Below are 23059 nucleotides of genomic sequence, written 5' to 3'. Positions count from 1 at the left end.
AGCTTCAGTATGGCAGTGGCGGCTTGGTTTGAATTTGGTTACTTTTCAATGGCGTTCGCGCAGAAGGCGCATGTTCCGCACACTGGCGGGAGAGCAGAGATGGAGAGAGCTTGCTCCATTCATGCTCTACCGCCGGCCTGCCCTGCCGCACGCCACTGAATCTGTGGTGCTTTTGCAAACACAAAATGAAAGAACAAACACCAAGTCTCTCAGCAGCTCGTGAAAAGTGAAAACGAAATGCTTCTTGGCTGGCTGCTGCATTCAGAGGCACAGTCGGCTGCGAGTCCTACGGCAGCGCGCGCTTCTAATACGAACGACGGGTGGCGCGACCAGAACAGGCAAAATAGCCTTAAGAAATAAATTTATTCGTGGAGTGGAGTCAGGAGAAGAGCTTGCAATTGAATACAAAAGTCGCAAGTCGCGTGAGTGTCCCTATCTCTGGCTCTGTATCTGTCCGTCTGTCCTTCTGTCCGTCTGTGTGCGAGTGAAAAGCATTTTTAAGAGGATATCCATTGCGAGGGTGTGCGTGTGTGTATCGTGTCGGGTCAGTTGAGCGTTCAAGGACTTTTTCCAGTGCTGCGCCAACAACAAAAGCACCAACAATATGTGTGCAATAATACCAACAGCCACAACGAACGTGACAGAAACGTGCCCATAGGAAAAGGCATTGAAAAGCCCCAAGGAAAATATACATGTATATTTGAGAAATATTTTAAGAAAATATTGCAGGTAAAAAAGCAAGCCAGCAAATGGCTGACGGATTGACATGCACTTGAAAGCGACCCCCACACAGGCACACAAATCCCCAATATAGGTGCACACACAGACACCTACACCCATACCTATACCACTTTCTCCTCTATACAATTCCGTTGCATTGCTAGAATTGCTCATACGCAGTGTGTGCCATCAAGTGGGCAGGGATTTTGTTCGTTTTTGTGGCTCTTGTAGAGGAGACACAGCAACAGACAGCCAGACATACAGACAGAAGGACAGTCATCCAGCCCGTCAGCCAGTCCTCATATTATTCATCTACCTTTAGCCACTCCAACCCCGACCCGTCCTGTGGTACAGGTCCCATACCAACCAATTCCACCTCCCCGAGCAATTTTCCTTTGCAAAGTCACTCGAATGAGGCAAAATTCACTTCCCGCCAACGAAAAATCGCATAAAAGGGGCGAAAAGTAAAAGGCAGGAACAGCGCAGCACACAAAGGTTAATGGCAAAAAACCAACCGTCCGAGTGAGAGTAAAAGGGGGGTTGGTGTTTGTGTTGGTGTTGGCATCAGGGATGTGCACGCTTTAATGTTTAAAAGTTCTGTTTGGTGTTGGGCATCTTGAGGTTAAACTCTCGGCATTTAGGGGCATACGATTGAAGCGTCAGACATTGGGTTTCGAATGTGTTTGGCGATGCTCTTACTCACCCAAGAATTTAAAATCGAATCGTTCGCCCACCGCCAAGGAATTCCTTACAATAAACATTTGCAACGATTTTAATATATACATTCTCGTACTATGCCCATTCAAGATTATCTTTATCACTGGGTGGCGCTGGCTCGATTAATTTCAATTTCCGCTATGATTTGAGATGGTTTTCTGGCAGCTTGCCCAAACAGCAGACGCCCTCGAGCCAGAAGAGGTCTCTATGGCCGCACCACGTTCAGCTGTTTCCGTGGTGTAGCGGTTATCACATCTGCCTAACACGCAGAAGGCCCCCGGTTCGATCCCGGGCGGAAACAGATGAAACTAACTTTTTTTTAATAACTTTCAGATGAGAGCTGCTATTTCCGCCTTTTTTTTTGTGCCAATTTGTGTTTTACTTTTAAAGCTATTTGGAAAGTTGTGACGTACTAAAAGTATTTACATGATAGAATTTAAACCAAATAATATAATTCTGTTTTGTTTTAGACTTCTTGTCAGTTTCGTTTCTGGGAATTCTCATCATAAATTCTCATCAAATCTCTCCTAATATATGCATTGGCATGAAATTTAGTAGACAATTAGTAGACCTTTTCATTGAGCTAGCTTTCCTTCAAAAATTCGAAAAGACAGGAATATTCCCCTTCTTTTTCTAAAAGTAACAAAAAAACGTAAAGGTCAAGGAAATATTAGAGCTCAAGGTTTCTCCATAAACGAACATAGACTTATGTATATTAAAATTCTTCGTTAACTTGGAATTCAGCTATTTAAATAAGTAGCTAAACAAAAAAAGTTTCGCAGAATTCGAGATAAATCAAATCCCAATCATGTTTCCGCCCGGGATCGAACCGGGGGCCTTCTGCGTGTTAGGCAGATGTGATAACCGCTACACCACGGAAACAGTTGAAATTGTCCCCGACCAAAGGTCAACTTCAGAGGCCCGGCTCAGCCCCCAGCTGGCGAGGGGCCAAGGAAACTGGTTCAGTGAATAAAATCAAAGTCTATTTAAATCATTCAATGATTGGGCAGTCTGCCATTGTTGAGAGTTTCGGATTTGTGAGGGCCAGGGGGGCAGCGGTGATAATATATATGTAGATATGTACATATGTATGTGTATTAGTGTCTAGAGAGGTGTGGACTAGGTGCTGAGATAGTGATTGATACGGCTATAGTGTGTGTATTTATAGGGAAAATTTGTATCGTAGTTATGTTTCACGGCGACAATGGTTCTTTGTCGGGCAACCGATTCTTTCATTCCTTTATGAAAGTCTATCTATAGTCATACTTGAGTTGGCCAAAAAAGTGGCTGCCATTGAGAGTGCACTCCTATAATATACACAATGTCAATGTCCGAGTTGGGTTTCTTCAAGTTCCGCACGAATCTTAGCCAAATCGAGCTGAACTTTCGCCCGCTAGACAACAAAACTAAATTTGTAATCATACGCTAACGAATGGGAGGGGTGGGGAGGGGTATTTGGCTCTGGGGAGAGCACAAATCAAGCGGACAAAAATCATTGAACCCGGGACCCGGAGAAGGACACGGACCCGAGTTCGAGCCCGAACCCGGACAAGGGGCCAAAAACCCAAATAGAAATGTCAGTGGCGCCAGGCAAGAAACGAAACCGAAATGAACCTATCAAAAGGTTGTCAAAATGTCTCTTTTAAATATGTTTATTTTATTGCCCCGACTCGTACTTGGGTATTTATTTATTTGCACTTTGCTCTGTCCTGCTCTGCCACTCCTCTCCTCCGGCACTGTATTGTATAATTTCTCTCGAGAACTCTCCCAGGACCTCCTCCTCCTGCTTCTGCCTTAAGACGTTGACAGGCATTGAACTTTGAACCTTGCCACCAAGTGAACAGGAAAGTTCCCACAGTAAAATCAGCTTTATGGTGCGGTGGCTTTTATGGTTCTCGGACCACAGTGCCTACAAAACATACATATGTACATATGTACATGTGTCTTTATGTGAGTACATCTGTACACATCCCTTGTCTGTTCGTACGGATGGGTCGGGCCATGTTGTATGTGGGATAATTTTAAAAATTCATTATCTTTCTGGCGCTGTTTAAGTGCGATTTCTGCTGTTGTCATCGTTGATTGACTAATACCACAGCGGCACTGCCACAGGAACCAGACACAGAGGAAAACCCGACAGACAGTTCAACGAACAGCTAAGCGGGCTAAGAATGGAGCTGAAAGTTGGTCCAAAGACAGTCAACGGGAACCAAGGAACAGTCGGAGGAATCATCATAATCCATCTTTGAATAGTTTGCGAACCTGAAGTTCTTCTTTCTTTCTTTCTCTGCGCTCAACTTTAATTTCCACTGTGCAGGTCCTTTTCTAACACCGCACTTTTGTGGTCCAAATACCCCAAATACTATCCCGATTCGAGCACCAATCCCCCATACTGTCTATGTGTTTTGGCGCGCTGGGGCTTTTGTGTCTGTTGTTGTTGGTGGTGGTGGTGCTGCTGCTGCCAATGACACGGGAAGTGAAAGCAGCCAATGAATGTTTTAGTCGTATTTTTCGGGAGGGTTCCTTGACCAGGCGGCAGAGAAGTCTGCAGAAAACGAGCAACCTTTGTTCCTTGTTGCACCTTTAAAAAGGGGAATCTTTGGCAGGACTTTAGCAAGAGTTCAAAACCCAGGCACAAAGAGGAAATGTCTGACGAAACAGAGGGAGACAGAGAGAGCGAGCGTGCGAGAGAGAGAGAGAGAGAGAGAGTGTGTGTGGCAGAAGAGGTAGGTAGCCAGCCACACACAGAAGACAAGGGAGAGTGCAGCATCATAAAATACGATGTGCACGTTTCCTGTTTTAGCTTTTTGGGGCAGCCTGAGGAGGACTCTCTTCCGTCTGGCAGACACAAAGCTAAATGTACTCAGATTCGCTTTGTCTGGTGTCCGCATCGCAGCTTGAACTTCAAATAAGTTGGCAGCACAGCACTCTATGCCAACTGTCTGCTGTCCCTGTCGTCCCAACATGTATTCCTTTTATTATGACTTTCAAATAAACGAAATAAGAAATAAAAGATTCAACAGTAGTCTTTGGGTTTTCTGCTCGGCTGTACGAATACCCTACCGACTGTAGGAGCCACTCTGTACACCGAGAGAAACACAATAAGATAAATAATAATTCCTGTACATCCAACATTCTTTCTTTGCAGTCGAATCCTTCCGCCCCAGAAGCTCCAAGTAATCCTACTGCTCCATTTGCTCTTCCAGGACGTGCAAATGCATTTCTGGATAGACAAGCGGTCGCAGCAATGCGGCTTCGGACGCTCTCGTGTTGCTGCCTCCCTCTCTCATGCCGGGAGCGGACTCAGCTATGGCCATCCGCCCAGGCGCGCCAAGTCCTCCAGCTGCAGCACCATGCCACCCGTGCACAGATCCCTGCCACAGACGCCCTATGACTGCCATCAGCCGGGCACCAGTCGCCAGTCCCAGGCCCAGTCGCAGTCGCAGTCCCACTCCCAGTATGCCAACAACAATTCACTGCACGGCCAGCAGAACCAGCAGCAACATCAGATGATGCAGCAACATTCCACCAACAACAACAATGTGAACAGCAGCCACATGGCTGCCACAGGAACTCCAACTGCCAGCAACAACATGTAATGTACCATCCAGCCGTATATTTTTTTTCGCACTTTTCGGTAACCTTTCCCTGAGTATCCTTTTGACAGTGAGTTAGGTCGATTAGACGCAGAGCCTGCAAGTTCGCCAAGGAAATCTACTGTCTAGCAACTGAATGGGGGGGAGCTTAGGTCACATAGTATTTAAGTGTCCCTTGCCTTAGGGACTTGTTCTATATGTTTTAGCTAAATGCATTTTAGTGCATACTTTTTTGAAGCATTCGCAGACAGAGCATGCTTTATGTTTTTGGACAGGCAATCAGCAATTGAAACGATCCGAGAATACCGCTAATGCACAATCAATACCAAATCCTCAAAAATCGCTTTGATCAGCCGACTCTTGCCCCATGCTCTCTTTCGCTGTCTCTTTAACAGTGTGGCTTAGCAGTTAGGGAAATATATTTTCTTCGCCGCTAGTTCTCCATTTAAATACAATTTAAACAAATCATTCAATTTTGTCTTCCTCTAATTTCCGTACCACTTGCGCAGAACAAACAACAACGCGAGTGGCACTGCTTCTGCGGCGGCGGTCCTCACCGGAAGTGGAACCATCGTGCCCCTAGTGGCGCGTGGCTCGCGTTATCACCCCAGGACGCAGCAGCAGACGCAACACCATTACAGCTATCACCATCCACAATTCGGGAACATGGTGCCTGTCAGACACCACGATACACATCAGCAGCACCAGCAGCAACAGCAGCAACAGCAGCAGCAACAGCTGCAACAGCAGCAACATTCCGGCGTCTATGCGTGAGTGTCCAAGATAGTCCTAGACATATCCTTCCGAGACTATAACAATCTTTGTTTCCCAGCGATGATGCATACAGCGCCTATCACCATAATCCCCATCAGCAGCAGCAACAGCTGCAGCATCACCACCAGCAGCACATCAGCAGCAGTCACTCCCATAATCATCGACAATCGGCCGCCTATGCCACGCCGCGTCGCCACAACTCCAGCAGCAGCATGAGGCAGCAGCCAGCAGCCGCGGCAACATCCGTCATAGCAGTAGCACCAGTGGCCAGTGCTCCCGCAACATCCGCCCAGACGACGCACAGCAACCAGTTGCAACAGCAACATCATGCTCTCCTGCAACACGCAGACTCCCAGCTGCTGCCCAGCCATCTCAAGTGCGGCATGTGCGCCTCCCTGGTGCTGGCGTCCGTGTTCGTGGCCGGCACCAAGTTTTACTTCGACCACCAGGGCACCGGTCTGGAGGTGCTGATCTTCTGCGCCTTCTCGGCCACCTTCTTTCTGGCCGCCTGCATGGTCAGCCTGTGCCGCATCCCAAAAGGGCTGTTGTCGGGCCGAGGCGGGGCCAGGGCTACGGTGTGCCACAGCCGCGGGGTGAACGCCGCTATTCCAGGATCCAGTGCATCTGCGGCCGCCAGCTGCCTGATGGAGATGAGCGATGTGCGGTACCTGGAGGAGCGGCAGGTGACCACTGCGAGTGCGGCAACGGCCGGTCCGCCGCCCTACCATATAGCGATCCTGCTACCGGAGCAGACGGCCGCAATGGGCAAGCAGATGCCGCTGGATGAGTCGCCGCCGCCGTCCTACGACAAGATTCTAGTGTAGGCCAGTGGTAGCGAGAGGGCTTTGAGGGATTTTGAGGAATTGAGCCTCAGTTTGATCGAATCACGAACCCCGAACCCTGCTCCCTGCTCCCTGCTCCCAGTCCCCCCAGTGCCAAGTACTTGTGCTCAGTATTTTTCTAAAACGATATCCCCTTTATATAAACATATACACGGCATAGATATATATATATATATCAGATATACATATACTTATTTATGGATATGTACTTTTAAGCTCCGACTAATATTTTTACACTTTGACACATTCTAAATCCCGAACTAGGACCCGACACTGACCACGACCGCGACCCCGACCCGAACAAACAAACACTCTTTCGACCCAAAGATGTCTTCTTCTACTGTCATTTTTGTTCTGTGATATGCTCAAGAGAAAGAGATCAAGCTATAGCGATCGAAGAGATCGAAGTACCATATACTATATTACCCTTTAGCCACGAAACCAGAAACAAGAAACACGAAACAAGCAACAAACCAAAGCAACGACAAGAGGAAATACTGTAGAAATACTCGGTAGCAGGTGCCGTAGATACTTACACATCAAGCAGCAGCAGCAGTATTAGTAGGATTTTAAGTAATTAATTAACCAATCAAATTTATCAAATATGGAAAGGGTGTGCAATATGCAGTACATTAATAAATAAAGGATAAAGATTATTGGAAGTTGAATTTGAATTTGTATGCTGTGGCGCCATCTGACATTCGTTTTTCGCCAATTTCTTGCAGCCCTGGCCACACCGACTGGGTGTGGTGTGGCGATTTTTTTTTCATTTTTAATTTCTGTGGTGAACTTCAAGATTTGAAAGCATGTTTTGAATCTCTTTGTCTTTGCTGATTTCCTTTGCAGAAAAAGTGATTGGGCGGCCTTGACACATATGTGTTCAGAGCAAAGAAGATACATCAATTGGTGAAATTCGTGAAAGATAAGAGGTACAAGAACAGCGATAAGACAGACCAAAATTTGCCATAAAAGGCCCAACCGATTGGCATTTTCCATCATCCACAAGTAGAACATTTTTCACTATGGTTACCAAAGCCGCGACTCTGCTTTGCCTGCTGCTCCTGACTGCAGCTCTGACTTTCGGTCAGGGAGGGGAGTTCCCGCAGTGTGTGGATGTGGCGCCCGAAACGTTTGTGATGGCCGTCGAAGACTGCGCCTCGTACATCTACTGCAATGGGGAGGACTCCTTCAGAGACAGCTGTCCGGATCAGACCTACTTCGATGAGAAGGCCCAGGAGTGTGCCTTTGACGATGCGGGATTCTGTCTCAGGGGAGCTGCCATTCTAAACGCGACGGAGGCCGAAACAGAAGCAAGCGCTCCAGAGGAGGTGCTCCCAACTATTACGACGCCCGCTGGTGCACCTGGGAGTAATCCTTCCCCAGCATCCAATCCACCGCCATCCAGCTCAGCAAATGTGAGTCGTCCCCATTGCGACGCCTCCAGCGATAGCTTCCATCCTCACCAGCAACGATGCGAGTACTACTACCAATGCCTAAGCGGTTACCTCACGATTGTCCGATGCCCCTACAATTACGGATGGGACCATCCCAAGCAGCAGTGCCTGCCCCTGTCGGAGGTTCAGTGCTATAGCTCACTGATCTATGGATTTTAAGGCGAATGGGGAATGGGGCAGGGCTATGGGTTAGGGATAGTTTATTTTGTGGTATTTTCAGCCTCCAATCTTAACCCAAATAGAGGCACACAGATGACAATAATAAATAAGTATTTGTGGCATTTTAATGAATTGAAAAAGTGCATAATGAAGGTGCTGGCTGGCTGGCTGGCTGCTCGGCTGGGTGTTGGGTGCTGGGTGCTGGGTGCTGGGCGCTCTCTCCACACACCCTCCACGTCTCCATCTAGCGGTTCCATCTGTATTTGTCAGGCATAATTCAAATCCACTTCGCAGGTACGAAATGTATTTTCGTACCGTACCGCTGCGAGAGGCGGTGTCGTCTGCTGTCGCCGCTTCCACATTTTATTGCAAATTAATAATGCACATGCAGGCGGCCACCAATGTGCTGCAGTGCTTCTGTTGTTGTTGCTGTGCCTTTGGCTGGCTTGGGCATGTCAATTGTGTCTAGAGGAGAACTGGCCACAGCTCCTGCTTCGGATGGCTCGGATGCCTGAGATGCTTCAGATGCGAATTGGGGATGGGGATGGGGATGGGGCCCAGGGCTCACATGATGATGATTTCCAACCAACAAATGTTTTGATTAACTAACTGCTGGGGGCAGCCAATTAATTTGGCCAAGAGACTCGATCGCGAGTACAAAACTGCTGAGATTTCTCTTTTCTCTGGCGCTGCGCTGCTCTGTCTCCTCATTAATTAAAGAACATGGAATCGGGCGACAAACTGCGACAGCAACAGCGGCAGCGATGGCGATGGCGACGTCGACAGCGAGCCAGAGAGGAGAGCCAGTCAGATTCAAATTCAAATGGACTAAACAAATGGCACCACAAGCACAGAGGAACAGCAATAGAAACAGCATCAACAACAACAACAACAACAAGAGCAAAAGCAAAAGTCAGAGCATAGCCAGAGCCAGAGGAAAATTGTCAAGAGATGGACATTCGAAAAATAGAAAATCTCCAACTAAAACCGAAAGAATTGAAACATTTTCGGATTTTTTCATTTCAGATGCGAGCAGCAAACGGTTAACAAAGGTGCGCAGCACGACAGATCCGTCGCCGAATCGGAAAGGGAAAATTCGTAACGGGCGCGAAAAGTGTCGCCAGAGGAGGGGGCATTAGTAAAATATATCTGAAAACAAAAACAAAAAAAAAACACAGAAAAAAAACAAGAATGTGAAGGATTTTTTTTTGTGAAACAGAACGAACAAATAACTGATTCAAATAAATTGTGCAACAAGCGAAACCTGGTAAAGGGGGAACGGAAACCGATTGAAAAGAGTGTCGACAATCCATTGGGGAAAATGCGATGAGGATTTCGGAATTATAAAAAACCAACCACGAGCAATAAAAAACACTAAATAAAACGGTGATGAGTAACACTTCATTTGATAGCTGGCACGAGTATATCATAAAACTCAACCTGAGTAGAGGATCTGTCCCTCCGCATCCACAAGGGTCCCTCGGACCTAGGCCAGAGCAGAGCTCTCTATTATTAGCCGTCCCCCAGGGACAGTGCTGGGCCGCTGGATTACGCGTGAATCACGCACACAGACATGCTCGAATATATGTACGTGTGTGTATGTAGATCCGTGAATCCGTGAATCCGTGATCGTGCGAATTCTATAATGAAATTTAAATACCTAACAAAAAAGTGGACACAATTTATGTGCGCCCCATTTTATGGAACAAATGAAAGTTAAAAAACAACAAAAGCAGCAGCGAAATGAGCTTAAGAATGTTTTGCTCTTTAATGTTGTTCGTTTTTCGGGGGGAGGCGGCGGCGAAGGCGGAGGAGGAGCAGGTGGAGCAGGAGGAGGAGGCGGCGGAGGCAGAGGAAAATGAGTGATTATGTGTAAAATATTACGCATCAACAGAACTGAACCGGAGATCTGAAGAGATCTATAGAAATCGAAGCAATTCCGAGGTGAGGTGGAATGAAATCGCTGGCGATGGCGATGGCGATGGCAATGGCGATTGCGAGACAAAAGGCAGCCAAGGCACTTGGACAACAAATCAAAATAGACAGCCTGGCAAGAGCGTTTAGCACAGATCTTTATTTTTTTGGATGGCTATTTAAAAACTACAACAGCAGCAGAAGCAGCAGCGGCAACAGCAACAGCAGCAGCCGCAGCCGCAGAATCAGAATCAGAACTGCGCTGAAAAGGCAGAGCCAGCCGAAAAGGCTAGGAAAACTAATTTCGGAAAATCAAGTAAAAACTGAGCGAAATACCAAAGAGTTACGGAAAAGAAGGCTGCCTTGCTGCTGCCTTCTGCCTTCTGCCTGACTGCCACGACACTTTCTTGTGTGAACGAGCGCCAAAAAGGCCGCACTGTCGCACCACAGCACCACACCACCCCCTTTGACAGCGTCCAACCAGCACACCCAGCCATTGTGCCCCATCAGGCATCAGGCAACCTCCACACCATCCATCGTATCTCAATACTCGTAGAGCAGAGCAGTGCTAAGATGCGATTCGGTCTCATGTGCACACATAATGGAATGAAGAAAATTCCGTCCGTCTATAGCAACAGCAACAGCAACACTAACACTAACACTAACACCAGCAACAATTGCATGCTGGGCTGCCAGAGATGTGGACACCAATACGGACACCAGTACGGACACGGACACAGACACAGACTCGGACACGGACTTGTCACTTTGGGTTGTTTTTCGGGACGGAGGGCGTTTGGCGGGGGGCCTCCAATGGATTGCAGTGCAGCATAGACCGAGGCAAAGAGATCTTAAAAATAGCCCTCGGACAAAAGTCTGATGAGATCTGATTGTAGTGGCCACTACCCCATCCCCATCCCATCCCATCCCCATACCATCTAGCATACCCAGATCCGAACAATGGAAATTGCCAAATTTATAGTGCACCCAGAAACCCACAAAAGAGCAACAACCACCACCTCAACCAGAGGCAGTCCCAGGCCAGGCCAGACCAGACCAGACCAGACCCGCCAAGAAAACTTATTTTATTTGAATAAATTTAATTTAATTGCCAGCAAGAAAACACGAAACAATCTCTGATGTGTGTGCGTGTGAGTTTTTATTGTAATTTAGATTCGTCAACCAGTATGCGACGCGACACTCTCTCCTCCGTTGGGATCCGTGATGCCTGGGCGATTGTTTTCTTGCCCAACGATGCGCTGACAGATACAAATTGCAGGGAATACATACATATATGTACATCCATCTTAGATAGAGATGGATCATATCAAGGAATGCATTCCACTGCGCGGACAGATGAACAGGACAGTTATTTGCGAAGGAAAATCCAAGAAGCATTTCATTAACTTTTCCACTGAAACATAATTCCGTGGAGAATATTCAGGATTGTCCGTTCCAGATAGAGATGGCCGATGTCATGCCTCGACCGAACGCCCCTTGGCATGCCGGGGCGTATGAGTAATAAGACAACTGCTACGACATAGTACGTATACGCCGCGTGGTGCGACAGTGGCACATTGCTCGGGTCTATTAAAAAGCAACGAAATAAAACGAAAAGCGAAATATATAGCGGAACGAAGCGACACGAAAAGTGTGTGACAAAATGTTCAATAAATAAACAAGCCAAAAGGCAAACAAACAAACAAATTATGAGAGGCGAAAACAAAACTGAGTGAAAACCGAGTGGGCAACGCGAGCAGCGGGGCAGATTACCCCTCCTTTGTCATGCCACATCATCATCATAATCATAATCATCATCATCATCATCAGCCGCATATGAATGAAAGAGTAATTGCTATACATTAGAGACTAATGAATGGATTTCCCCTTCTCCCTCTCCCCGTTGCAGCGGACCTACATATGTGATCCACACATTAGATGAATTATGGAACATGTAAATACCACAAATGCAAGACTGCACCACCAGCAACAGCAGCAACAGCAACAGCATCACCAGCACCTGCAACTGCAGCAACACCAGTTCGAGCAGCATCAGCAGCACAATGATAACCAGCAGCAGTTCTGCCTCAGGTGGCACAATCATCAGGTAAGCGCACAGTTGAAGCCGTGAATCTACATCCTCAACGGTAATCGAATTCGATTTGTGTCGATTTCTTTAAAGTTGTAAAGTCGTATAGTTTTAATATACCTTATACCGTATACCTTATGCCCCAGTCAGAACATTATCCAACGCCTCAAAGTAGTGGAAATTGAAAAATAAATGACTCTTTCTATGAGAAACACCATCGGTAGGCACATCATCATCGCTCTCTCGCTCTCTCTCTCTCTCTCCTTAGTATTATCTGGGGGCTTAGTGTCGCTCATAAAACTGGACTGGACATCGTTCTGTATGGTCTGGTCTAGCGAACGAAATGTCACCCCATCTATATATAGAGGAACCATCCATCCAAAGACACACCACACCCCGATCCACATACAGATTCACACATAGTTTTCCGCATTTTCATATAGTGACAATTTTGTGTTGTCGATGTTTACTACAGCAGCCCAAAGGCTATCCAAAATAGCAGCGCAAGGGAACAGATGTGGTGGGGGGCGAGGGGTGAAGGCTGGGGCTGGGGCGGGGAAAATGTCAAATAAATGAAAAGCTACGGTACAATTGCCAAAATCCAAAGAATTTGCAGCGAGCGTAAATCTACAAGTTAGACAGCAACTGCATCGAATACAGATGCAGATGCAGATGCAGATCCACGCCTCTCCCTAGAGAGTGCCTTCCAAAAAAAAAGGAACAAAAAATATTCTCTCCCGAAACGCCCTGGGAAAGTGTATTTTTATGATCTTGTGACCCAGTTCCGCTCACAATCTCTCTCTGTATGGCTGATCTCTTCCAGACCAGTTTACTGAGCACTCTGCCCGTGCTGCTGGACCAGTCACAGCTGACGGATGTGACCATATCGGCGGAGGGACGCCAACTGCGGGCCCACCGGGTGGTGCTAAGTGCCTGCAGCAGCTTCTTCATGGAGATATTCCGTGCCCTGGAGGCGAGCAATCATCCGGTGATCATCATACCCGGAGCCAGCTTCGGGGCCATTGTTTCGCTGCTCACGTTCATGTACTCCGGAGAGGTGAATGTGTATGAGGAGCAGATACCCATGCTCCTCAATCTGGCCGAGACGCTAGGCATCAAGGGATTGGCGGATGTCCAGAACAATAATGTGAGTGCGGCCCTTGCAAATAGATTCCCCAATCCTAGCTCTAACATTGACTTCACCCTCCGGCAGCTTCCCAAGACAGCGAAGAGCGGACCCTTATATATGGAGCCACCGAACGACAAGTCGTCGGAGTTCGAGCATCGTGGCACACCATCGCCGATGCCTACCCCCACACATACCCCCACACATACACCCACACCCACCACCACTCCTAGTCTGCCGCTCCCGCTTCCACAGCATCCCAGCCCCGCTCTTAGCACCCCGCTTCTTGCAAACAAACTGGGATCGGTGGGGGCAACGGCAGCAGCCCCTATGATCGCCACCTCCCCGCTAGAGAACCTGTTCAAGTCGCTGCAGTTCTACCCAAGCCTGCTGCCGCAGCCACTTAACTTCTCGCAGACGGCTTTGAACAAGACCACGGAGCTTCTGGCGAAGTACCAGCAGCAGTGCCAGCTATACCAGAGCGGGATACAGGAGGAGGACGACTGCTTCGGGGCCAAGCGACTGAAGGGCGACAGTCCGCCGAAAGATTTCAAGCGGCTGGACAAGATGGGGAAGAGCCTCAAGAACTCCGCGAACAACAGCAGCAAAAGCCCCACCGAGTGCTCGGTGCCCAATCCCATTGTGGCTACATCGCCCATTACCCTGCCGCCCCCGGCCATGGCGCACTTCTCGCCCCAACTGCCGGTGGTCAAGTGCTCCTCAGCAGGCTATTCAAATCCTCTAACACCTAACCAGATGTACACCACCAAACCTCCGCTCTACAGTTGTGCTGTCACGCCCACCGCCGCCCAGCAGGCGGCCCAAATGCACCACACCCAAGCAGTCGCCTCTACGCCCTACATCTCGGCAGAGGATCACGCCAAGCTTCAGCTCCACATCGAGCAGTATCAGCGGGAGGCAGCTGCAGCCGGAGGCATGGCTCTGGTCAGCGCCAAATCGGAGCCAAATCTGCTCTCCCTAAGCGCCGACCGCGAGAAACAGCTGGCCTCTACCCCCATCAAGCCGCCGTCCAACTCAAAGCTCTATGCCACATGCTTCATCTGCCACAAGCAGCTTAGCAACCAATACAATCTGCGCGTGCACCTCGAGACCCATCAGAATGTGCGGTAAGTATTGATGGGAAATGGGTGAAAGAACATGGGATCAATAAACTTAGTGTTTAGGGTGGATAGAATTGTAGATAAAGGAGGAATCCCACGATGAGTTCACGAATGAAAGGTCGGAGTATATATGTATGAATATTCAAGTTATAATATCAAATTCAATTCCACGTCTATGGTTCCTACGCTCTCCTAGCACTCCCAGTGAGTCGTAACAGCGGGCCGTTACACCGATAGGTAACAGACTGTTAACATGTTTAAATGCGGAACCCTGCTGTTGCTTTGACAGAGCTGCCGCGTGAATACTTGGGAATTGTTTGCGTAGCTTCTGGGTAATGATTTTAGGAAAATTGTGGATGGAATAAAGCAATGCAGTCCCATCCCCAAATATTGGGAGGCTTTTTATACCTTGCCCAACATTTTAGGGTGGATAGAATTGTAGATGAAGGAGGAATCCCACGATGAGTTCACGAATGAAAGGTCGGAGTGCGATTCATACACATACATATGTATGTATATTCAAGTTATAATATCAAATTCAATTCCACGTCTATGGTGCACGCTCTTCCTACGCTCTCCTAACAGAGCTGCCGCGTGAATACTTGGGAATTGTTTGCTGTTTTCTTAACTTCTGGGTAGTCCCATCCCCAAATTTTTGGGAGGCTTTTTAAAGCTTGCCCAACATTCTTCTGATCTCTAAACGGTAGACAGTAAGGAACATAATTTCGTCAAACCGGGGGCACTTGTAGTTTCAATCGAAATTGGAGTTGGAAGAAAATCATTCAGGGATTGATCGAATACAGACCATCCTTCAGACTACCTCTAAACAAGCTCTCCCAACTCTTCATTAATCTCTCCACAGGTACGCCTGCAACGTGTGCTCTCACGTGTCCCGCAGCAAGGATGCCCTGCGCAAGCACGTCAGCTATCGCCATCCTGGGGCGCCCTCGCCCTGCGAGAACGAGGCGCGACGCAAGCGAGTCTCCAAGCTGTCGACTGGCACAGCCACGCCCACAGCCATGCCCACGCCCAGCCACACGCTGACCAGTGGCGACATGGTGGGGGCGACAGGACAGAGCTCAACGGGATGCCCGGGCGAGACGGTGCCCAGTCCGTACCTCTTTCTACCCAATCAGTTTCAGCTGGCGGCCGCTGCAGCTGCCGTGGCGGAGTCCTCCTCGAGTGTCGCGCCCGCCTTGGATTTGGCTCACGAGGCGCCGCCTGACATCAAAAGTGAGCGGGAGCCGGCGGTGGCGAGCAATGGAGAAGCGGGAGGCGACGAAACGAGTGCGGCGGCCACTTAGTGGTGGATGGATGTTTTCTAATTTCAAATATTGAACGGCTGCAAAGCTGGAGCACAGATGCACACACACACAAACACACAGACACTGGAAACACCCACACACATGCACATACATATGGAACTTTAAATCCCCCACCAACAAAAAAAAAACCAACGTCTTAGACCCGGCTGTGATACTTAGCGCAATTCGTTTTTTTCGTCTTCTATACACACACACACATACACTTACACACACACACACAAACATACACTCATAATTTATTTATTATAATTTATTCTTTTAGGACAAATTTATATTTCGTTTCGTTTTGAGCTTTCAGCAGCAAACTGCCACCAACGAGGCTCTCAAACCACAAATTTCACTTTACCTTTCACTTTTGCTCTCTCTTACGCTCGCACAAACACTCTCACACCTACACATTCTAGTAAATTAAGTAAAGTTTTTTATAAATATTGTAATTATACACCAAAACACACACACCACACACACTTGCACACAAAAAGACAAGGCAAAGGACCTACTAAACCAAAATGAATAAAATGAAAGAGTCAATTTATAAGAAGCCAGAAAATGGATGTGTGTGTTTATAGACTTATAAGATAAAGCTGATCCCATCCCAGGATATTAAGAGGAGAGTACAACGGGCTATGCAAAAACTAGTATACTTCATTTCATAATACAATAATTTATGTACGCTGGCGTACTTTACATAATATATCCTTGTTTCTTTTAATTGTAATACAAGATTTATGAAAGGAAGATTTTTGTTCGAACAAAAAAAAACAATCTAAAGTCGCTGAACGCGTGGGATTGGCAAAAACAGATCTTTATCAATGATATGATGATTAGCAAACACTTTTGGACTTAAATATAAAGACGACACGACATATGGGTTGGGGTACTTGTAGGGGACATAAATAGTTGTTGCACTTAAATGAAATGAAGCCAAGGGGCACTCCCTCAGGATAAGTATAAAAATGATTGGGCGATCTAAATAGTTTCCACGTGCCACACTTTCGTGTTGCAGTCCTGACCAGTTGAGATCACAGTGTTGTTGTCCAGCCAGACCAAGCGAGTGATCTGCGACTGCGGATGGGCATCTGAAGACGAGGAGGAATATACAATTATGAGTATCCACATAATAGTATACTAAGTACTCACTCTTGATGATGGTGTGCTTGGCTGGGTTGGTCACAGACCAAATGATGATGGTGGTGTCCAAGGAGCCACTGGCCACCAGCAGCGAATTGGGCGACCAGGCCACCGTATTGACACGTGCACTATGGAAGCCCCATTCCTTGTTGTGAGCAGGCTGAAGACAATAATAACCAAAACGATCAGTAAACGAAGAATCGCCTCAGTCCGCCACTCATTACCTTGTATTCCTCAACCGAGTAGAGTACCACCTTGCGATGGGCATCGCAGGCGACCAAATACTTCAGATCTGGCGAGTAGGACACATCTGTGACTGCGCCCAGGTGGTCCAGCTCAGCCTTCAACTCTAGGGCACCGTCCTTCAGGCTGTAGATGCGCAACTTCTGATCATCGCCTCCCACTGCCACATCGAAGGTTTCAGAGTTGACGGCAATGGAGCTGGCCTCGTACTTGATGGGCAGCGAGAAGATTTTCTTCTGGTCCTGCACAAGAGTCAGCTCATTGATGCAAGCCAGGGCAATGATGTTCTCGCTGCGCAGTATGGCCAGTCCGCGTGGCTGGCAGTTAAGCTTGACCACGTAGTCCGTGTAGGAGTTTCCTTCTACACTGAACTGTCGGAGGCTGTCGTCTATGCCGCAAGTGTAGACAAAGTCTCCCCAGGCGGCAATGCCGTTGATCTGGTTGCCGTGTCCAGTGCCCGTGATGCGGTCGTTGACGCCGCTGCCTGAGTTCCAGTTGGTCACAACGCCGTCGTGGCTGCCCGTGTAAATGGTGCTGCGATCGTCGCTCAGACCCAAGACCGTGATGGGCTTGTTATGGCCCTTGACCACTCGCAGAGGCTTGCTGGGATCCTCCACGTTAAGGTAGGTGATTACACCCGACAGCGACACAGTTATCAGATTGTCCCCCTGCCACAAACAGCTTACCTGCTGATCGTCCACAGTCGCGCCCATTACAAACTCACTGATCAGTTCGCGGGACTCCACCTGCCAGAGGCGACACGTCTTGTCGCCAGAGCAGGTCAGAAGCTGCGTGCCGTCCGGCTTCCAGGCCAATGCATACACTCCGCCCTTGTGGGCGGGCGATCCGAATTCACCCACCAGCTCGGAGCTGGTGCCGTCATATATAAAGACTTTGCCGTCGAAGCCGGCCGAGGCAAAGAATTTGCCATCGGGAGAGTACCGAACGGCCTGGACAAACCGAGAGTGGTCCTGCTTTGTCATCTTGAATTTGAACGGTGGTCCCTCGAACACGGCCACCGTATTGTCTTCACTGCCTGTGAACCAGTAAGATTCGCATTAATAGGCAAGTTTTCTTTCTGCTGTTGCTTTACCCACCAGTTACGATGCGGAAAGGCCTGGTCGGCCTGAAATCTGCCGAATTAATGGACTTGGACTGGCCACTGATCTCACCCACCGATGTGCCCGTCTCCGACATGAAGACATGACCAAAACGTTCACGTCCCTCGCCCACGGCCACAATGCGTTGGTTGTCTTGCGACCAGCTGATGTCCTTGATGGGTCCTGCTATCGGCTGGAACTCGTTCTTCAGCAAGTGCTCCTTGTTGACCGTGTCCCAAATGCGTATCTTGCCCGAGACATCTGGAGTGGGTAATAAGAGGGGGTTTTTGAGTATACCAAACCGAACCGAACCGAAAGAAAAAAAAAATAACAAAGATAAGATAAGCAAAGAAAGAAACCCAGCCGATGGGCTCTAAATATGGTTATGGAAATGATGGGGTAGAGGAGAAACGAGCGCTTATGGTGTGACGTGACTCATGGCTGGTCTTGATACGGCTTCTTCATGCTCCACTGCATGCAGCTTGTACAGCGGAGACGAGACTCCAAGCCAAGTGTGAAGTTGCATGATGATGGTACACTCACCGCCAGATGCAATGTAGAAGCCGCTGGGCGAGTACTTGGCCACGTTCACTGCACACGAGTGTTCCGTGTAGACGTCGGCGATGGCTGGGTTCTACATAAATCGAGAATACAGAGCACAGAGGAAAATCACTTTTACAATCATTTTGTTGGGACAGCAAATCTGAGTTCCCAATTAGTAAGCGACCCGAACATCATCATAATGATGATGCGTGGGCGACACAAACAAGAACATTTCTCTGGTCGTCTCTCCGTCCGTGTGGATTGTGCGAGTGTGGATGATTTTTGCCGGCCTGTGGAATAGGCTGGTATGGTTATACGGCGTAGATTCTATAAAAATAAATATAGAACAGCTGCCAGCAGCAGACAAGCACAAACACAACCGCACACAAACACAGATGCAGGAGAGGAATAAGACCAGAAACTGCAGCTGTCCAAAAATAAAACATTCCGCATGGAAAATGCCATAGATTATGATGGCAGGCAGGCAGGAGTACGAATATGCTGCGTAAAATATCAACTTACCTCGATATTCCTGATGATCACCGAATTGCCATTGGTGTAGAGGAAGTTCTTGCCCTTGGGATCGGCTCCCAAGACAATGGGCTGGCCGCGTTGGGTGCGCGGCAGCGTTGCATAGATATTTTCTGCAATTTCACGAACCATAAACTTTACCAAGGATCATAAAAGCGAGCACAAGGCACAGACACAAAATGTTTTATAGATGGAGGAAAAACAGGGTGCGGCCTCATGCCGGCCGGCGGCGGTGGAGTTGTTGTTTGTTCTTTTGCAAGACATAGAGGGGGAGATAGAAGCCGCTGTCGTTTTCGTCCCCCTTCTCCTACTACTCATCAATCGCCGACAAGAACAGCTCCTGACCATTTATGGGCATAATCATGGCGCTTCCGGCGAGTGCTTTCTGCTTTTACCGTTTTTGCTGGTTGACTCATTCCGCTGCGGACGCAGTCGGTTGGTGAAATTTTTAAGCACCTAATGTGCTGATACTCTTGGCAGGCACACTCACTGTTTTCATAGGCTGGTGGTTGAGGTTGAGCCATTGCGGGTGTATAACTTTGTGCTTAAGTTTAATTGGTAGACGTAGACTTTGTTTCAAAAAATGGAATCAGAAATGAAAACACGGATCTATCGATAAGATATACGGTCTGACACTCAGAAATATACCGAAATATACCGTCTCATTTTAAAAATATGCCGTAAATATACTTACGAAAAATTTAGTTTTTCCTAATAAAAAAGAAACAACCCTTACATAAATGTACCTTTTGTTGATCTCTTAATAATGAACTAAATATAAAAATATATAAAATCATATAAAGCTACTAAAGTTATTCCGCTATTTATGAGGATGACCCAAAATTGTAACACTTTCGTTTTTTGCTTAGTCTTAATGATACACAATAATATTGTTCTTTATTAAGTACAGTCTCAATAATATAAGACGGATCACCGTTTGCACTAATCACTATATGTATTAGTCGTTATCACTGTTACTCTTCTGGTCATTTTGGAAACGCAAATCTTTTTAAATATTTGTATTCTTAAATATATATTTCATATTGGTTTTGATACAATTTACACTGGAAAAATTTGTCTCATGTATTTGGAAGCAGGCAATGGAATTACGCTGAGCGTTGTCTGAGCTAATTTTAATAACATTATATTTTAGCGTGATATTTAACTATAGTGTAATATATCAAAATATATTAATTTATACTAGTAAAATAGTTAAATATACCATTTTATAGCGATAAGTCATGAAAGTTGTCAAACTTAAATTTCAATGTCAAAATATACCGAAAAGTATATATATAAATATATCGTAAACGGTCACCCTAGTGCTAGCGTTTCGTTCATGACGATTGAACGAATTTTACCCACTGAAGCCCCTTAAATTTAAGCAGGTGAAGAACTTGAGTTAAACCGCGGAATATAATACGGTATGTAAATTCTTCTTCTAGATCTTTTCTCTTTTCGAAAAAAAGGCAGCACTCAAATTATTTAAGTTTCATCATCTTCGTGGAGTGTTTTTTAATAACCACGGTCTTTAATGGGTTAATCGTTTTCTGTCCATGACATTTATGTTGACGACAAAAATGTTGCAACGTTTTCAAACGCAAGCAAAAGTGGAGAATCCTCGCTATGGGCAGCTGATAATAGGCCCCCCTGGCTCTGGCAAGACAACCTACTGTAATGAGGCGTACAAGTTCTACCGCGAGCTGGGCCGGCAGGTTGGCGTCGTCAATTTGGATCCCGCCAATGACAACATGTCCTACGAGCCGGTCATCAATGTAATGGAGCTGATAACCGTTGAGGATTGCATGGAGCACCTGCAATTGGGGCCCAATGGAGCACTGATGCACTGCGCCGAGTACTTGGAGAAGCACATTGAGGATTGGTTGTTGCCGGCACTGCGAAAACTCAGCGCCACCCACAACTACTTCCTGTTCGACTGTCCCGGACAGATAGAGCTGTACACACATCACAATGCCATGGCGCGGGTGTTCGAGCGCCTGGAGCGGGAGCGTTACAGCCTGGTCACAGTGAATCTCATCGACTCGCACTACTGCTCGGAGCCAGCCAAGTTCATTGCCACCTTGCTGATGGCACTCAACACCATGATGAGGATGAGCTTACCGCATGTAAATGTCCTGTCCAAGGCGGACCTGCTGCGGAAGCACGAGTCGAAGCTACACTTCAATGTGGACTACTACACGGACGTGCTGGATTTGAAGTATCTGCTGGAGAAGCTGGACGACGACCCTACCATGCGCAAGTACCAGAAACTCAACGAGGCCATCTGCTCCATGGTGGAGGATTATGCCCTGGTCTCTTTCCAACTGCTAGACGCCTTCAGCACGGACAGCATGCTGCGGCTACGCAATCACATCGATAAGGCCAACGGCTATGTTTATAAGGCTGGAGAGGAGCAGACGGTCAACTCTCTGCTGGCCTGTGCCGTCGGAGCCGAGTCTGAGGCTGTGCGCCAGCAGAACGACGTTCAACCATATGTGGAGTAGCATTCGCACCTCGGAATCTTGCAATCTTCCCACTAAACCTAGACAACAATAGCATACATAAGCCACCACCTCCAATGGGCTGTGATAATCCTTGTCTAAAAAGCAAGATAGGCATTGTAAAATTTAAATAAACGACCATTTTACTTTAAAATGTTTTCGATTGGCTTGATGGAATTGGATTATGTAACTTTCGATCGTTATTAGATTTCAGATGCAATGGAAAATTAATTACATATATGGGAGTGTCGTTCTTGGTAGCTGTTGATAAATTAGCCGCGTATCTTAGTCCTCTATTATTTCATATTCATTCATGCTCTCACTTTTCCTGTTCATGACTCATCAGTGTTTTCCCATGCACAAAATTAACTGAACCGCTCTCAATTTCGATGTGTCGCACTACTCAAAAAAAGTTCCGTAAAATACATTTTCGAAAATTTTAAATATTTCATATATGGGGTATGCAGCACCACTGGTGTCGCCTTCAGCTCCCCTGCAGCTCAACAAGCCTCCCCGGCAGACCCTGCAGGTCAGCAGGCCACCAATAAACACTTATTATATATAAACACATTTATATTATATTTTATTAATCCGACGGGGGACGGTCAGTCTCAGCTGTCTAGGCGGTGGGGCTTTTAGGGGAAGGGGGACGCAGCATCGGCCAAATACCACGAGACGCTGTCCAGGCCGTACTTAACTGTATAAAGCTTGTTGGTGAGAGAGGAGAGAGACGCGGTTTCGTGGCATGGCAGCTGCATACTGAGCGCCTATACTTTAACTGTAAATGCGAAGACAGGGTGAAGGAAGCACGGCACAGGCGGAAAAAGTCACTGCCGTGGAACAGCGGTGATTTTGAGCCGAGTGCCCTGTTTATGCGAATCTTGATTTTCTGTTTGAAGCCAGTATAGGCACACGAACAAGGCAATTTGCTCCAACAGCCGCATAAACTAAATTGAATCGTTCGTATTCCTTGACTTTGATATTCCGTTAAATATTACTAGCTAGATAGAACCCTCAGCCCTGCCCACATTTTATTCGATTAATGAATACATTTTCTACTTGACTGGCTCATTTTAAATACTTCCTTTTATTGTATTGCGTCTAAAAAAGGCAAAAAAAAAAAAATCGTAATTAATAATGAACTTATTAGATTGAATTGTTCTTGACCTGTTT

At 47.1% G+C, this 23059-nt stretch overlaps 5 protein-coding genes and 2 non-coding genes across 11 annotated transcripts; 5 read left to right on the top strand and 2 right to left on the bottom strand.

The window, feature by feature from the left end:
- Positions 1-242: 242 nt before the first annotated feature.
- On the top strand, positions 243-7311 carry LOC6900216 (myb-like protein Q). 2 transcript variants are annotated; one of them, XM_015188475.2, is made up of 4 exons: positions 243-422; positions 4586-5032; positions 5543-5803; positions 5866-7311. In XM_015188475.2, the coding sequence occupies exons 2-4, from the start codon at positions 4653-4655 to the stop codon at positions 6629-6631; spliced, it is 1407 nt and encodes a 468-aa protein (XP_015043961.2). In that variant the 5' UTR covers positions 243-422; positions 4586-4652; the 3' UTR covers positions 6632-7311. The 2 variants fall into 2 exon arrangements, with proteins under 2 accessions (XP_015043961.2, XP_015043958.2); XM_015188472.2 differs by having other exon boundaries at positions 243-729.
- TRNAV-AAC (transfer RNA valine (anticodon AAC)) lies at positions 1666-1738 on the top strand. Its single transcript has one exon. It is a non-coding gene; the product is annotated as a tRNA-Val (tRNA).
- Positions 2247-2319, bottom strand: TRNAV-AAC (transfer RNA valine (anticodon AAC)). The gene has a single exon. It is a non-coding gene; the product is annotated as a tRNA-Val (tRNA).
- A 321-nt stretch (positions 7312-7632) lies between the features above and the next one.
- On the top strand, positions 7633-8390 carry LOC6900217 (uncharacterized). Its single transcript, XM_002135511.3, has one exon. It carries the CDS (start codon positions 7672-7674, stop codon positions 8260-8262), a length of 591 nt encoding a protein of 196 aa, XP_002135547.2. The 5' UTR covers positions 7633-7671; the 3' UTR covers positions 8263-8390.
- Positions 8391-9231: 841 nt separating this feature from the next.
- Positions 9232-16599, top strand: LOC4812417 (B-cell CLL/lymphoma 6 member B protein). Of its 4 annotated transcripts, none has more exons than XM_015188476.2 (5): positions 9232-9314; positions 12086-12283; positions 13089-13412; positions 13479-14518; positions 15375-16599. In XM_015188476.2, exons 2-5 carry the CDS (start codon positions 12122-12124, stop codon positions 15814-15816), a joined length of 1968 nt encoding a protein of 655 aa, XP_015043962.2. In that variant the 5' UTR covers positions 9232-9314; positions 12086-12121; the 3' UTR covers positions 15817-16599. The 4 variants fall into 4 exon arrangements, with proteins under 4 accessions (XP_015043962.2, XP_033239372.1, XP_033239371.1 ...); XM_033383481.1 differs by having other exon boundaries at positions 9263-9529; XM_033383480.1 differs by lacking the exon at positions 9232-9314 and adding an exon at positions 10111-11327.
- Positions 16463-20029, bottom strand: flr (actin-interacting protein 1 flr). The gene is made up of 7 exons (XM_001352863.4): positions 19876-20029; positions 19377-19498; positions 18855-18945; positions 18309-18572; positions 17193-18247; positions 16978-17128; positions 16463-16916 (listed from the first exon to the last, which is right to left on the bottom strand). Exons 1-7 carry the CDS (start codon positions 19907-19909, stop codon positions 16807-16809), a joined length of 1827 nt encoding a protein of 608 aa, XP_001352899.1. The 5' UTR covers positions 19910-20029; the 3' UTR covers positions 16463-16806.
- A 604-nt stretch (positions 20030-20633) lies between these two features.
- LOC6900218 (GPN-loop GTPase 2) lies at positions 20634-22040 on the top strand. The gene is made up of 2 exons (XM_002135512.3): positions 20634-20773; positions 20831-22040. The coding sequence occupies exon 2, from the start codon at positions 20942-20944 to the stop codon at positions 21887-21889; it is 948 nt and encodes a 315-aa protein (XP_002135548.2). The 5' UTR covers positions 20634-20773; positions 20831-20941; the 3' UTR covers positions 21890-22040.
- Positions 22041-23059: the final 1019 nt, after the last annotated feature.

This window comes from Drosophila pseudoobscura, chromosome X, assembly GCF_009870125.1.
Source record: "Drosophila pseudoobscura strain MV-25-SWS-2005 chromosome X, UCI_Dpse_MV25, whole genome shotgun sequence".
Taxonomy (NCBI): domain Eukaryota; kingdom Metazoa; phylum Arthropoda; class Insecta; order Diptera; family Drosophilidae; genus Drosophila; species Drosophila pseudoobscura.
Note: the sequence above shows the minus strand (reverse complement) of the source record. Positions and strands in the feature narration are given on the sequence as shown.

What these genes read in the sequence shown, in the direction of transcription:
- LOC6900217 (XM_002135511.3), top strand. Translation starts at nt 7,672, where the DNA reads ATGGTTACCAAAGCCGCGACTCTGCTTTGCCTGCTGCTCCTGACTGCA.
- flr (XM_001352863.4), bottom strand. Translation starts at nt 19,909, where the DNA reads ATGGCTCAACCTCAACCACCAGCCTATGAAAACA. An exon ending in GCCTTTCCGCATCGTAACTG is followed by an intron (nt 18,248 to 18,308) that starts GTGGGTAAAGCA and finishes ACTGGTTCACAG; the next exon opens with GCAGTGAAGACAATACGGTG. An exon ending in CAAGCACACCATCATCAAGA is followed by an intron (nt 16,917 to 16,977) that starts GTGAGTACTTAG and finishes CCTCGTCTTCAG; the next exon opens with ATGCCCATCCGCAGTCGCAG.
- LOC4812417 (XM_015188476.2), top strand. Translation starts at nt 12,122, where the DNA reads ATGGAACATGTAAATACCACAAATGCAAGACTGCACCACCAGCAACAG. An exon ending in CGGATGTCCAGAACAATAAT is followed by an intron (nt 13,413 to 13,478) that starts GTGAGTGCGGCC and finishes ACCCTCCGGCAG; the next exon opens with CTTCCCAAGACAGCGAAGAG. An exon ending in GAGACCCATCAGAATGTGCG is followed by an intron (nt 14,519 to 15,374) that starts GTAAGTATTGAT and finishes ATCTCTCCACAG; the next exon opens with GTACGCCTGCAACGTGTGCT.
- LOC6900216 (XM_015188475.2), top strand. Translation starts at nt 4,653, where the DNA reads ATGCATTTCTGGATAGACAAGCGGTCGCAGCAATGCGGCTTCGGACGC. An exon ending in CCAACTGCCAGCAACAACAT is followed by an intron (nt 5,033 to 5,542) that starts GTAATGTACCAT and finishes CCACTTGCGCAG; the next exon opens with AACAAACAACAACGCGAGTG. An exon ending in CAACATTCCGGCGTCTATGC is followed by an intron (nt 5,804 to 5,865) that starts GTGAGTGTCCAA and finishes TTTGTTTCCCAG; the next exon opens with CGATGATGCATACAGCGCCT.
- LOC6900218 (XM_002135512.3), top strand. Translation starts at nt 20,942, where the DNA reads ATGACATTTATGTTGACGACAAAAATGTTGCAACGTTTTCAAACGCAA.